This window comes from Caretta caretta, chromosome 7, assembly GCF_965140235.1.
Source record: "Caretta caretta isolate rCarCar2 chromosome 7, rCarCar1.hap1, whole genome shotgun sequence".
Lineage (NCBI taxonomy): Eukaryota > Metazoa > Chordata > Testudines > Cheloniidae > Caretta > Caretta caretta.
Genome location: NC_134212.1, coordinates 92,685,204 through 92,696,980, shown reverse-complemented (window position 1 = coordinate 92,696,980; position 11,777 = coordinate 92,685,204). Strand labels below are relative to the sequence as shown.

The 11,777-nt window shown below is 39.8% G+C and overlaps 1 protein-coding gene across 1 annotated transcript; it reads left to right on the top strand.

Annotated features, from left to right (window-relative positions):
• Nucleotides 1–706: 706 nt before the first annotated feature.
• Nucleotides 707–11,101, top strand: ANKRD1 (ankyrin repeat domain 1). Its single transcript, XM_048858076.2, has 9 exons — nucleotides 707–931; nucleotides 3,405–3,584; nucleotides 5,514–5,651; nucleotides 5,761–5,868; nucleotides 6,624–6,722; nucleotides 8,047–8,145; nucleotides 8,311–8,409; nucleotides 8,597–8,695; nucleotides 10,053–11,101. Exons 1-9 carry the CDS (start codon nucleotides 905–907, stop codon nucleotides 10,161–10,163), a joined length of 960 nt encoding a protein of 319 aa, XP_048714033.1. The 5' UTR covers nucleotides 707–904; the 3' UTR covers nucleotides 10,164–11,101.
• Nucleotides 11,102–11,777: the final 676 nt, after the last annotated feature.

Sequence of the window (11,777 nt, the reverse complement as noted above, 5' to 3'; positions counted from 1 at the left end):
CAGCCAAGTCCACTTGCTAAGTGGATCATTTTTGCACCCATATTCCCTGAGATTCTAAAGGAGAATATTGCTTGAGAAAGCAGCAATTATTTTACTTTTTTGTAGAGTAACAGGTTGTAAGTTATTATTCTCTTTATAATCGGTGACAGCTTCCAGGGAAAATGCAAAGCTGGCTGTTTTTGACGTCTTACACTGACTATAACTTAACAAGTCATAGGTCTTTTTAGCACCAGAGACATCTTTCCGTCTTAGTAATCCCTTCAGAGAATTCCTTCCAACATATATAGAAGGGTGGCCTCATGTTAAGAAAAATCTTTTCCTCTAAAATTGTTTACGGTCCAGGAATAGACCACAATGAAAAGAATGGCTTCCCAAAAACCTAAGGGGCTGTCAGTCCACTTATCAGAAAAATATTATTACAAGTGCTGCACATGGGTCACTTACCCTTTCCGGTATCTCCTAGTGGTCTGAAAGTCAGGGGGGTGGGGGAAAAAAGCAATATCAACAGACAGCTGTCCTAGTGGGCACTGGATAGACAGAATGATTAGCATTGCTGAGCTATTTAGTCATTGCCAATGGAATGATGAGCTCATGTTGCATAATGAGTCACATATTCAGTGTGGTTAGACTGTAAGCCTAACCCCCTGCCACAGAACACCCCCACCCTATCCTGACCCCGACACTAGGTCTGGCTAGTTAACACATGTGGAATGAGACTGTACCTACCTCTGAGCTGGCAGCATTAGGCATGTACTTGGATTCCCAGGTTGGAAGATTATCTCACTCAGTCTAAGTTCTCCCAAAGATATATAAGCTAAGCTATCGTGGTGAGTCTCAGCAGAGCTGACCTGAGCACTAGCGGATTTCAATCATAAAGGAATACAACTTACAACCATTGGCAAACATGATGATGCTGAAAGTAGAGGAGCTGGTAGGTATAAGCTACTTTTCATTCACAATTATTGTTATTTCAGGATTTTTATTGTAACTAATCAGTGGGAGTCTTTATTATTACAGGTACTTAAAGGACAACTATCACTGTGATATTCTGGTACATAATTATACCTATTATATCACATTATGCTTGGAGGAGCTTGTTTTAATTATTCCTTGAGTGTTGAGTTCACCATGTAATGTAACAAAGTAGTTGACTGGGTTTTGTATTGGAAGATGACTCACCAGAAGAAATGGTGTAGCCTGGCATTCGTTGTATACTTTTTACTTTGTTTTTAAGCTTAGTTGCTGCGTTTGTATGCAAATCACAAACATTTAAAAGGTGCACTCAGTAAAAGGAGAAAAAGGTCTAGATGTTAATTAGTTCTCAACCAGGGGTACATGTACCGCTTGGGGTAGGCTGAGGTCTTCCAGGGGTACATCAACTCATCTAGATATTTGCCTAGTTTTACAACAAGCTACATAAAAAGCACTAGCGAAATCAGTACAAACTAAAATTTCATACAGACAATGACCTGTTTATAGTACTCAATATACTATACACTGAAGTGTAAGGACAATATTTATATTCCAATCGATTTATTTGATAATTATTTGGTAAAAATGAGAAAATAAGCAATTTTTCAGTAAGTGTGCTGTGACACTTATATTTTTATGTCTGATTTTGTAAGCAAGTAGTTTTTAAGTGAGGTGTAACTTGCATGCAAGACAAATCAGACTCACGAATGGGGTACAGTAGTCTGGAAAGGTTGAGAGTCACTGGTGTAGACCAGCAGGAGAGTGAGTTTGTGTGTGTATGGGGGTGGGGGGGATGTGAGAAAACCTTGATCTATGCAGGAAATAGCCCGACTTGATTATGTAAAGAGTTGTCACTTTGGATGGGCTAGCACCAGCAGGAGAGTGAATTTGTGTGGGGGGGTGGAGGGTGAGAAAACCTGGATTTGTGCTGGAAATGGCCCACCTGTTGATCACTTTAGATAAGCTATTACCAGCAGGACAGTGGGGTGGGAGGAGGTATTGTTTCATATTCTCTGTGTGTATATAAAGTCTGCTGCAGTTTCCACGGTAAACATCTGATGAAGTGAGCTGTAGCTCACGAAAGCTCATGCTCAAATAAATTGGTTAGTCTCTAAGGTGCCACAAGTACTCCTTTTCTTTTTGCGAATACAGACTAACACGGCTGTTCCTCTGAAACCTGGTGTAGATTATATAAGCAAGACTGTTTCCTTTGTACTTTTAATGTAATGTTGAGAATTACTAACAAAAATTCCTATAAACTGTTTTTCATGGTTTAAGGAGTTTTTTGAAAGATAGGCTGAACACTACAAATTAACATAAACTTGATTTGACCAATAAACTGAGCAAACAGGACAAATGTAGAGGAACACTGGAATGTTGTTAGGAAACTCCTTTTCCTCCCAGAAGAATACTTTAACATAGAATTGCTGTACAGCATAGTTAGTAAATACTGGAGTAAAATTCTTTGGCAAAGTCCCTCCAATTTCTGCACTGCTAAATTCTCCAACAAACCAAATTGTGTGACAGTTTTTGATTGCAAAACCATTCCAGATCATATGCTTTTAGCAAAATAAATCCCAAACAGAAAGGTTAACACACACACTTTGAAAGTACTTTATCAATCATAGGAAACAATTTCAAGGACTGTTCTCATTTGTATTGTGACATAGCAACAACACCTGGTGTGTATAGACTACCTAAAGCTACCATTATCCAGCAACATTGAAGTCAATGGGAACTTTACCATTAACTTCACTGGGTGAGGAGCAGGCTCTTAGCCTATGTATCACACCTGTTTTAACTCTATTGTTTGTGTCTGAATTAGATGGCAAGCTCCTGGACACTAGCATATCTTCAGCTATGTCTGCAGCATGCAGACTGTGCTTATAAGTAATAAGGAATGATTTTGCACTGATAGGAAGTTGATCAGGTTGCTTTAATGTGTCTTTCCACCTTGAGCTTCTATGACTCTGATGAACGTTACACAGGATAGAAATTAATGGGAAAACAGAAAGAGATGTTGGCTTTGTCATCGGACACTTGCTGCAGTAGTACTACTGTTCTCAGAGCAGCAACCAAGGCCCAGCCAGTCAGAAAGGGGATTCAGAACTTCATAATCCATGCTAACTGCTACAGGGCCTGATCCAACATCCACTGACATCAATGGGAGTTTCTTCATTGACTTCTATAGATGTTGGATCAAGCCATTAATGAAATTGCAGCAACCATTGTCATAAGGCCAATCCTGTTGCAGAGTGTGAGTAAGCACTGGGTTCCGACTGTCACACACACACAGTCTAGGGACAGATAGAACACTTACACATAGGTTTTTTTTAACCACTGCAATTGGCTCCTAGCTACTAAGTGTTCCCAGTAGGTGGGTGCTTAAGACATGGTGCTGCAATCACAAAACATTGTGTTCCCTTTTACAGGTGACAGGGAAGAAGAGTGACAGTAAAGAGACTGTAGATTTCCTCCCAGAGGACTTCAAAAATGGAGAGTACGAAACTGCTGTAAGATTAGAGAAACAAGAGGACCTTAAAACACTCCCTAAGCACTCCCTGACCCGAGGAAACCTGACCTATGAAAAGGAGAAAAAGCAACAGGCAGAGGTAAGCGCTTTGATTTTGTGTTCATTTTTATCATCATGTGGCTGCTGTACTGGTGTAGCCCTAAAATGCCACATGATTTTGTTCTAACTAAAATAATTTTATGATGAGCATAAGAAGTAAAACCTTTGCAGCTCACTTCCCAGTGAGAAAGGAAAGGATCCCATGGTCTTCAGTGGACTTTGCATCAGGCCAGTAATGCTGTCAAGCTGTTTCTAAAGCTCTCTTCATTTGTAATTTCTAACTGAAGAACTAGGAATCTTTTCTGTCCAGAAGGTACCTGCTGCCAGCTGTAGAGTATGTTAAGGAGTAGCATATATGGGAAAAGCCCTCCCATTCATAAACATAACCATTGTCACCATCAGCTAGACAGCCCTTATTCCCCAAACTGGCTCACTTATACCATTCCCTTGCCAAGTGTTAATAGCAAAGTTCCATACTTTAATCTCCTGTTACTAAGGGCCTTCCTTTCCAGGACACCCTGCGATGTGCTTACTAGCCAGAAAGCCAGTGGCTTTGGATGAGGCCCTCATTGCAGAGCACATCCAAAACAGGAGAAGGTGAAGCTACTTGATTAAAATTCCCCTTAAAATAGACATGAAGTGTCTGCACACCAAGTCATTTTACATTTTTAGTTATTTAGGGCCAGATTCTAGCCCCTTTACTCTCCTCACGTTGCACTGTAACAGGGCATGCTCTGGTCCCACCCTCAGATGCCCCAGGAACCGCTCAGACTCTCCACCAAGTAGCAACTTCGCATGATTGATTTACATTCCCATACAACAAAATTACATACAGTGCATCCCTCCTTTACCCTTTCCTGCAGGGCCTGGGAAGTATAGAGATCACCCTTTCTTGAGAGCACTACATTCAGATAGTCCTGCTTACTCCTTCTGTAGCCCCTGTACTACCTTCCTGCAACCTTACTCTATCAACAGAGGGATATAATTGGATTATCCAGCCTCCAACCTGATCAGATAATTAGCTTATACCTCCCCAGTCAGACTTCTTAAGGCAGCTGGCTGATGCCTAAATGATCAGAGGGCTGGCTCACCTGCTAGCTTGCAGCCCTGTTGAGTAATCCTACTGAAGTCAAGAGGACTACACAATATGGGTAAGAATGGTAGAATCTGGCTCTTTATCAGTTAGTTTTTTAGTCAGTAGGGGCCAATTTCATACTTGTAAGCAGGTGTAACTATAGTGACTTCTGCTGCACCTTTTTACACCAGATCTGAATTAGGCCTTAAGCATTTACTGGTGCCTCTTTTTAAGGACAGCAGTGAGCTTTTTAGTAGATTACTGCGGTGTAACAATACTGAATGAAACTACAGGTCAGTATGAACCCTGCATTTATTTAAAGGTGTATTTTCCTTTTGCTATCCATAGTATCAGTACAACCATCACAATTCACAGGTTTCATAGATTTACGGTCAGAAGGGACCATTATGATCATCTGTCTGACTTATATTTCACAAGCTGTAGTATGTCACCCAGTGATTACTGCATCTACTACAAGTTGTGGTTGAAAGGTAGAGCCCTGCAAATCTGTGTATATCCGCAAATCGTGGATGGATATGGATCCAAATTATATATCTAGAGCCCTGCAAATCAGAGGGTATCCACTTTATATTTGAGGACCGTACTCCTGGATTGGATGTGGATAGAAATTTTGTATTTGCGCAGGGCTCTATTGAAAGGGCATAACTTTTAGAAAGAGATTCAAATTAACTTAAAGGCTACAAGTGATGGGGTATTAACTGCATCCTTTAGTTACTATTCCAGTGGTTAATTATCCCATGTAGTTAAACAGCGGCATCTTATTTCCCATTTGAATTTATTTGATTGACAGTGTAAACTGCATTGCCGTGCTGAAAGGAAAGGAGTTTTGCATTCCCTCTGGACTCAGTCTTATCATTTGCTTGTTTCATTCAGCTCAAGAAGAAAAAGCTAGAGGAGAGACCAAAACTTGAAAACTTGCAAGATCTTGAAAAAATTATTCAGCTGAAGAAAAGGAAAAAATGCACAAAATTGAAGGTGCCTGTTTTAAAGGAACCTGAACCAGAAGTTACTGTAAGTTCCATTGTTAGAAAGTGCATTCTTTTATGAAAGACTTATGGAATTTCTGGAGCAGTGTACAGCTGTAACACACGCTTATATTCTGTAAATTTGTCTCCATCAGTCAGGACCAGTGGACGTACCTACATTTTTAAAAGCTGCACTGGAGAATAAATTGCCAGTAGTTGAAAGATACCTGTCAGACAAAGGGGATCCAGATGCTTGTGATGAGGTACAACTTTTATTCTTATTATTTCAGAAAGATAGCAGCAAAAGAGATCACGGGGTGTAGTTAGGCAAAATTCCAATTTCCATTACATTTTGTAGCTTCTCTTATCCTTTTGCAGCATAAAGGAAAGAGAGTTAACTACAGGAAACTACAACTTACTAGGTTTTCTTGCTTTAAAGGCACCCCTGGGAACGAAAAAAGTGTATTTTACCTAGGAAAGTCTGTATATTTATTGGAAACGTGCTGGCAATCAGGAAACCCTGATTTCCTTTGGCAAAAGGCCTTTCAATGCTGCAGGATTCCACGACAATGAGCTATAATACAGAAGGCTTTCTGCACAGTTACCAAAACAGGATTCTTTCATTCTTAAAAAGCACAGCTTTGTTTGGATATCTGACTCTACCACATTCCAAGCTAGGAAGGAACTGTCTGATTCCTTACACTATACCCTGTTTTAAAGTGCATTTGTAACATAGTATGATATGGACGTGGGAATTCAAGAGGTTCAGAAGGTTTTTAATTTGAATGCCACATTGCAGACATTACTCATGCCCTTTAAAATGTGCTGGGTAGGCAGCTGTCATCTAGGAGGTTGCTATTAAAATTTAGTAGATTTAAGGTCTCAAAAGCATACGCACTCAGAAATGAATCAGCATAAAATGTGTGTTTGCTATCATCCCAGGGTACAAGAAGGAAAAGGATTTCACAAATCCCTGTGCCATGTACAGTATTTGACTTATCCCTGTTTTAATTGACAGTACCAACGCACTGCATTGCACAGGGCATGCTCAGAAGGACATCTGACAGTGGTGGAAAAGTTAGTGGAAGCTGGAGCCCAACTTGAGTTCCAAGACATGGTATATACATCTGTTTAAGTTTCTTTGCAAAACCCACTGACCCATACAAGAGACGTCAGAATTACAGGGTCCGTCACAAAGCAATTAGAGCAGCTTTTCAGAGTCCCAAAAACAGGACTATTGAGAAGGAAATATAAGGGAAGGGTGTCTGCCCCTCCTCCTGCACCCTCCCCAAATCGGCTGCTGAAAGATGTGAGGATGAGAAACAGACTGCCCAGCATATCTTCTGTTGCTTATTCACAACAGAGCCTGACAAAAGCCCAAAAGAGTAGCAAACCTGGGATCAGGACACTACTCAAGGCCTGTCACCTCTACAAAGTGGTAGAGATGAAACAGCCTCATCAACTGATCGCAGGTGCACTGCAATACAACCCCAATGCCTGGGCTGGGATTTTAGCCCAGAGCAGAAGAGAGGACACTGCTCTTCTGGAATGCTGTCCCTAAGTGGGGTTGAGTAGCAACAGCATTTGCTGCTGCTTCTCCCCTCCTGACTATTTGCAGGGAACAGAGAAGCCTCACTTAACCCTCCAGTGACTGGAGGTGGGAGTTGTAGAAGGGATGAAGGAACAAGAAGGATTCCCAAGAGGCAGGAGGAAACCTGGGGAGTAGATGGTGAGAGGGACCCCTCCCCATCTGCAGAAGAGCTTGGAAAAGATAATGGTTCTTTACACTGAGCTTTGTTTTTCTTATGTTTTGGAGTCCAAAAGGCAACAAAACAGAGTAAAAAAAAAAAATTGCTAGACATCAAAAACTGAACACCAGACTTGGCTGCCCAGAGTTAGGTTTCTAAACCCATAGCAGGCACCCAAATATAAGTAGCCTGATTTTTAAAAGTGCTGATCACTCACTGCTCCCGTTGAGTTCACTGAGATTTGTGGGTGCTGGACACTTTTGAAAGGGCAGATCATTCAAAACTAGGGAGGGCCTCCATATAGGCAGCCAGGTTTGAAAATTTTGGACCTCTTGTTTTAAATTACTGTGTAGAAAAATAAATCTGCACTTAGTACAGGTTTAATTTAAGGCATGTTATAATCATCAGGTAACCCATAGCCGGGCCCAGACACCCTCTACTATTGCAGTGTTGCCAGATCCTACTGCCTTTAAGTACAACATGCAATGATTGTGAAGGATGACAAATCAGCAGGGCTAGAGACAGTCGGGCCAAATAAGAAAAAGCTGCTAATAGCTACAGCTCAGTGGTCGCTGACTTGCAGTAATTTGATTTAGGTCAGACTGAATTAAAAATTTTTAAATGAATAAATATTGTTTTTTATCACAATTGTTTAATTTGTTGGGTTTTGGTTCAATTATTTTATGGTTGTAGCTTGAATCTACTGCTCTTCACTGGGCATGTCGTGGGGGAAGCCTGGAAGTTCTGAAATTCCTGCTCAACAAAGGAATAAACAGAAACGCCAGAGACAAGGTATGTTCTTATATGGCTTTTTAAGCTGGATGTGAAAAATGGATCGATCCTCAGTTCATTATTTTGGCAGCTGTTCATCATGTACTGGCTCTAAATCAGATTTGATTATTTTTTGTTGATGATTTTCCTGCTCCCTCTGATTGTTTTCTCCCTCCCGTTGTCTAGTTGCTCAGTACACCTTTGCACGTAGCTGTGAGGACGGGTCAGTATGAATGTGCTGAGCACCTCATTGCCTGTGAAGCAGACCTCAATGCCAAAGACAGAGTAAGTAAAATATATAAATTTACTTAACATAGAGGCTAACTCTCAATTACAATCTAGCACTGAGCTGACAATATGCCTTTATAATTCCACTTGATTGTAAAATGACTGTGTCCTTTGTTCAGTCTTGAAAGATGGGTGAGCACAGCAGAATCTAAGCCAGTAATCAATCTTGTTTTGTTTGTTTTAGGAAGGAGATACACCACTTCATGATGCAGTGAGGCTGAATCGTTATAAAATGATTAGACTCCTGATTACGTATGGAGCAAATCTACATATAAGGAACTGTGTAAGTAAGATTAGTACAGAATCTTCCCATCAGAATAGTTTAATAGATCTGCAGGCTAGAAAGAACCATTAGGATGATCTAGTCTGTCCTCTTATTTAAGATTAAAGTAGAACGTATTGAAAAATGGTCTGTTTTATGAAAAATTTTCAGTACATTTTTGAAAAAAATCAATTTTTTATCCAACTCTGATTTAAAATTATACCCCACCTTAAATCTACCCAAGTGACCTATCTTAAAAAAAATGCAGAATTATTATTATTTTGTAGCGATTCTTTCTTACAACCTGTTGCACTTTCACTGTATGTTCGTAATATTTTAAACATCACAAACTGAAGTTAACTCTTAACCCCTTAAAAAGAAAGTCAGCTGATGGCTGGTCTTGGCTGTGTCTGGATGAATAGTTCATTAGTAACCTGACCAGCTGGACCTATAAATCAATCAGGGAGAACTCTGGCTAAGCAGAACTTTTAAAGATTAATTTCGGAAGCCCAAAAACTGACCTTTTGCATTTGGTAATTCTGACAGTAGCAGCTATGGAGTAACAGGAAAATGTCTGTAACCAGTTGTTAAAATACTCATCCCTGCTCACAAAATCAGGAAATGTTTTTCCCAAAGCCATGGCAGGCTGGAAAGTGACCTCTATTGCCGTCAATCACCAATTTTTGCACTTGGATTTTTCCCAAATTGTTATCTGCCTTGCTGCCCAGGGACTGCACTTTGCTAAGACTGCCAGGCAACTTCCTCAGTCCACTCTATTTAGTCCTTCTGTAACACAGTCACTAATGACCATATTCATCAACATATGTATGAAGAATGATGAATGGACAATAAGTGCTGAAAGCCAAAAATCTGCTCGCTTAGGCCTTGTCTACAACAAGTTGTACCTGTTTAGCTTAAAGTGTGATTTTTTTAAAAAGCTGTTTAGTTAAACTGTTGCAACCCCCACTTATTTCAGTTTGAGTGATTTATGGTTTAGCTAACCAAATTCCTGATTGATTTAAGCTAAAACAAAATAAACTTTGTGTAACTGAAAAGTTAGATATTTTAACAGATTAAATTTAAAGTGTGCTTTATTATTGATCAGGACGTTTACTAACAGCGTCTGCTCCTGCAACCACTGAAATTAGTGGATATTTGTTAGCCGCTAACTTTGAAAGGAGCAGGAATACTTCTATAGAGCAGGGCAGTGAATACCATGGTGATGAGTTTGTCAGAACTTAGGTGTCATCAAATATAGAAAGACCATACATTAGACACATGTGTCTGACACACAGAACTAGAAGAGAACAGGGACATTAATTTACGTAAGTTTACCAATTGAAATTAAACCTGGTTCCCCTCACTCTTTTTTGAATAGGAAAAGAAAACCCCTATGGATCTTGTTCTTCAGTGGCAGAATGGCACCAAAGAGATATTCAACAGCCTTAAAAAGAACTCCCACAAGAACTCCCATATAAACACATTCTGAAGAGAGAAAAATTACTTGCCTGGAGAAAAGTAGTCTTCTCTTCAACAGTTTAAAGGCACCAACCAACCTCAAGAAAAATTGCACTGAACATGCTATTTTTACTGAAGAAAAAAATGTGTAGCCTAGCAGATTATTTGTAGCTTTATTATTTGTGTAGCAGATTATTTGTTGGAATACTCTAGAACAAAGATTCAGAAATATTTAAAAACCATTTGTGTTAAAATTCCATTGATTAAAAGTTGCTCTATTTATTTTATTTTGTTAGTTCAAATGATTATCATTGTTGATCTTTGTCAACAAGTCATGTTACCATTGTTTTTATACAGAAAGCTAGAGTTACTACTGTGGTAACCTGAATCAGTCGGCAATATTAACACCCTCCCCACCCTTATCTTAGTCAGCAGTCCAAGTGTACTCCTGTCAAGCCTTTCTATAGACCTAATTAGCTAACATGTCATTGTTGCCCTGTCTCGGTTAACTCTCAGTATTAGAGTAAGCTGGTAAAAATGAGAGGCAATATGTGGAAGACAGTAGAAAGCAATGGAAGGTTTACTAAGATGCCAAGTGGAATTAAAGGAACAGGTCAGTAATTGGACTTGTGTTGTTTAGCCATTAATAAAGAAGGCCAAGTCAAACATTAAGTAATTGTTCGGTTGCTGGGTCAAACCATGTTCTGAAGGTAAGAGGCTATAGTGAAGGAGCATGCACCTCTGACAAGCTGGTAAATGCTGATTTAAGGAAAGACAGATGTATATTTGTAAATGTGTACTGCTTTTTATGTACATTTTGTATTTATCTTATTTAAAATTTAATAAACTGGGTGGCTCTTTTTATTTCCAAGTGTATTTTGCCAAGTGAAATTGTGTGGAGGGAGCACCATGATCTTGCCAGACAGTCCACTGCTTTCCCTTTGTTAGCTAAATGATTAGGTGTAGTTTCTTTCAAAAATTACTCAGCTACCTGGAGCTACCAGCTCTGAAGTACTGTGTTTTCATTATTAAATGCCTTTTTAGCTTCATTTGTGTGTGTGTTTGTTTTTTTTAAGGTTAGACAGATAGTGGTCAATACCAAAGTTAAAAATTCAGTTTTGATTTGAGTTTGAATAGGCATCAGCTCCTCAGCTAAGCAGTAGCTAAAGCAGAGCCAGACAGGATGGGAAGCTTGAACAGCACCAGCCAAGGAAGTGGGGGAGCTGTACTTGCCCATGTTGGGAGAGGAAGAGCAGCTCTCTCTTTGCTTTTAGTAGAGAAAGCAAAACTATATTCTCCCCCGCCCTCCCTTAATCTAATCCCTGCGGATGCACCAGGTGGGAGTTCTAGATCTTTTAATGTTACAGTGGACTTTTACGCTGCATTTAATTAAAACCACACACCAGTGCTGCAGCCACCCAAATGAGAGAACTACTACTGCCCCATTGTGTATTCCTTCCTCCCCCAGTTCAGTCACACTTGAGTCTGCAAACATTAGAAAGAAACCTAAATCAAGTCCTTGTGATACATTGCTGCAAATGATGGGGTAGGACAGTCATTTAAAAACAGTTAATTATATTTAGACTTTGGCAGTAGGTGTGAATACTGTATTACAAAAGTGTGGCTTTGCATAGGAGTGCGATTA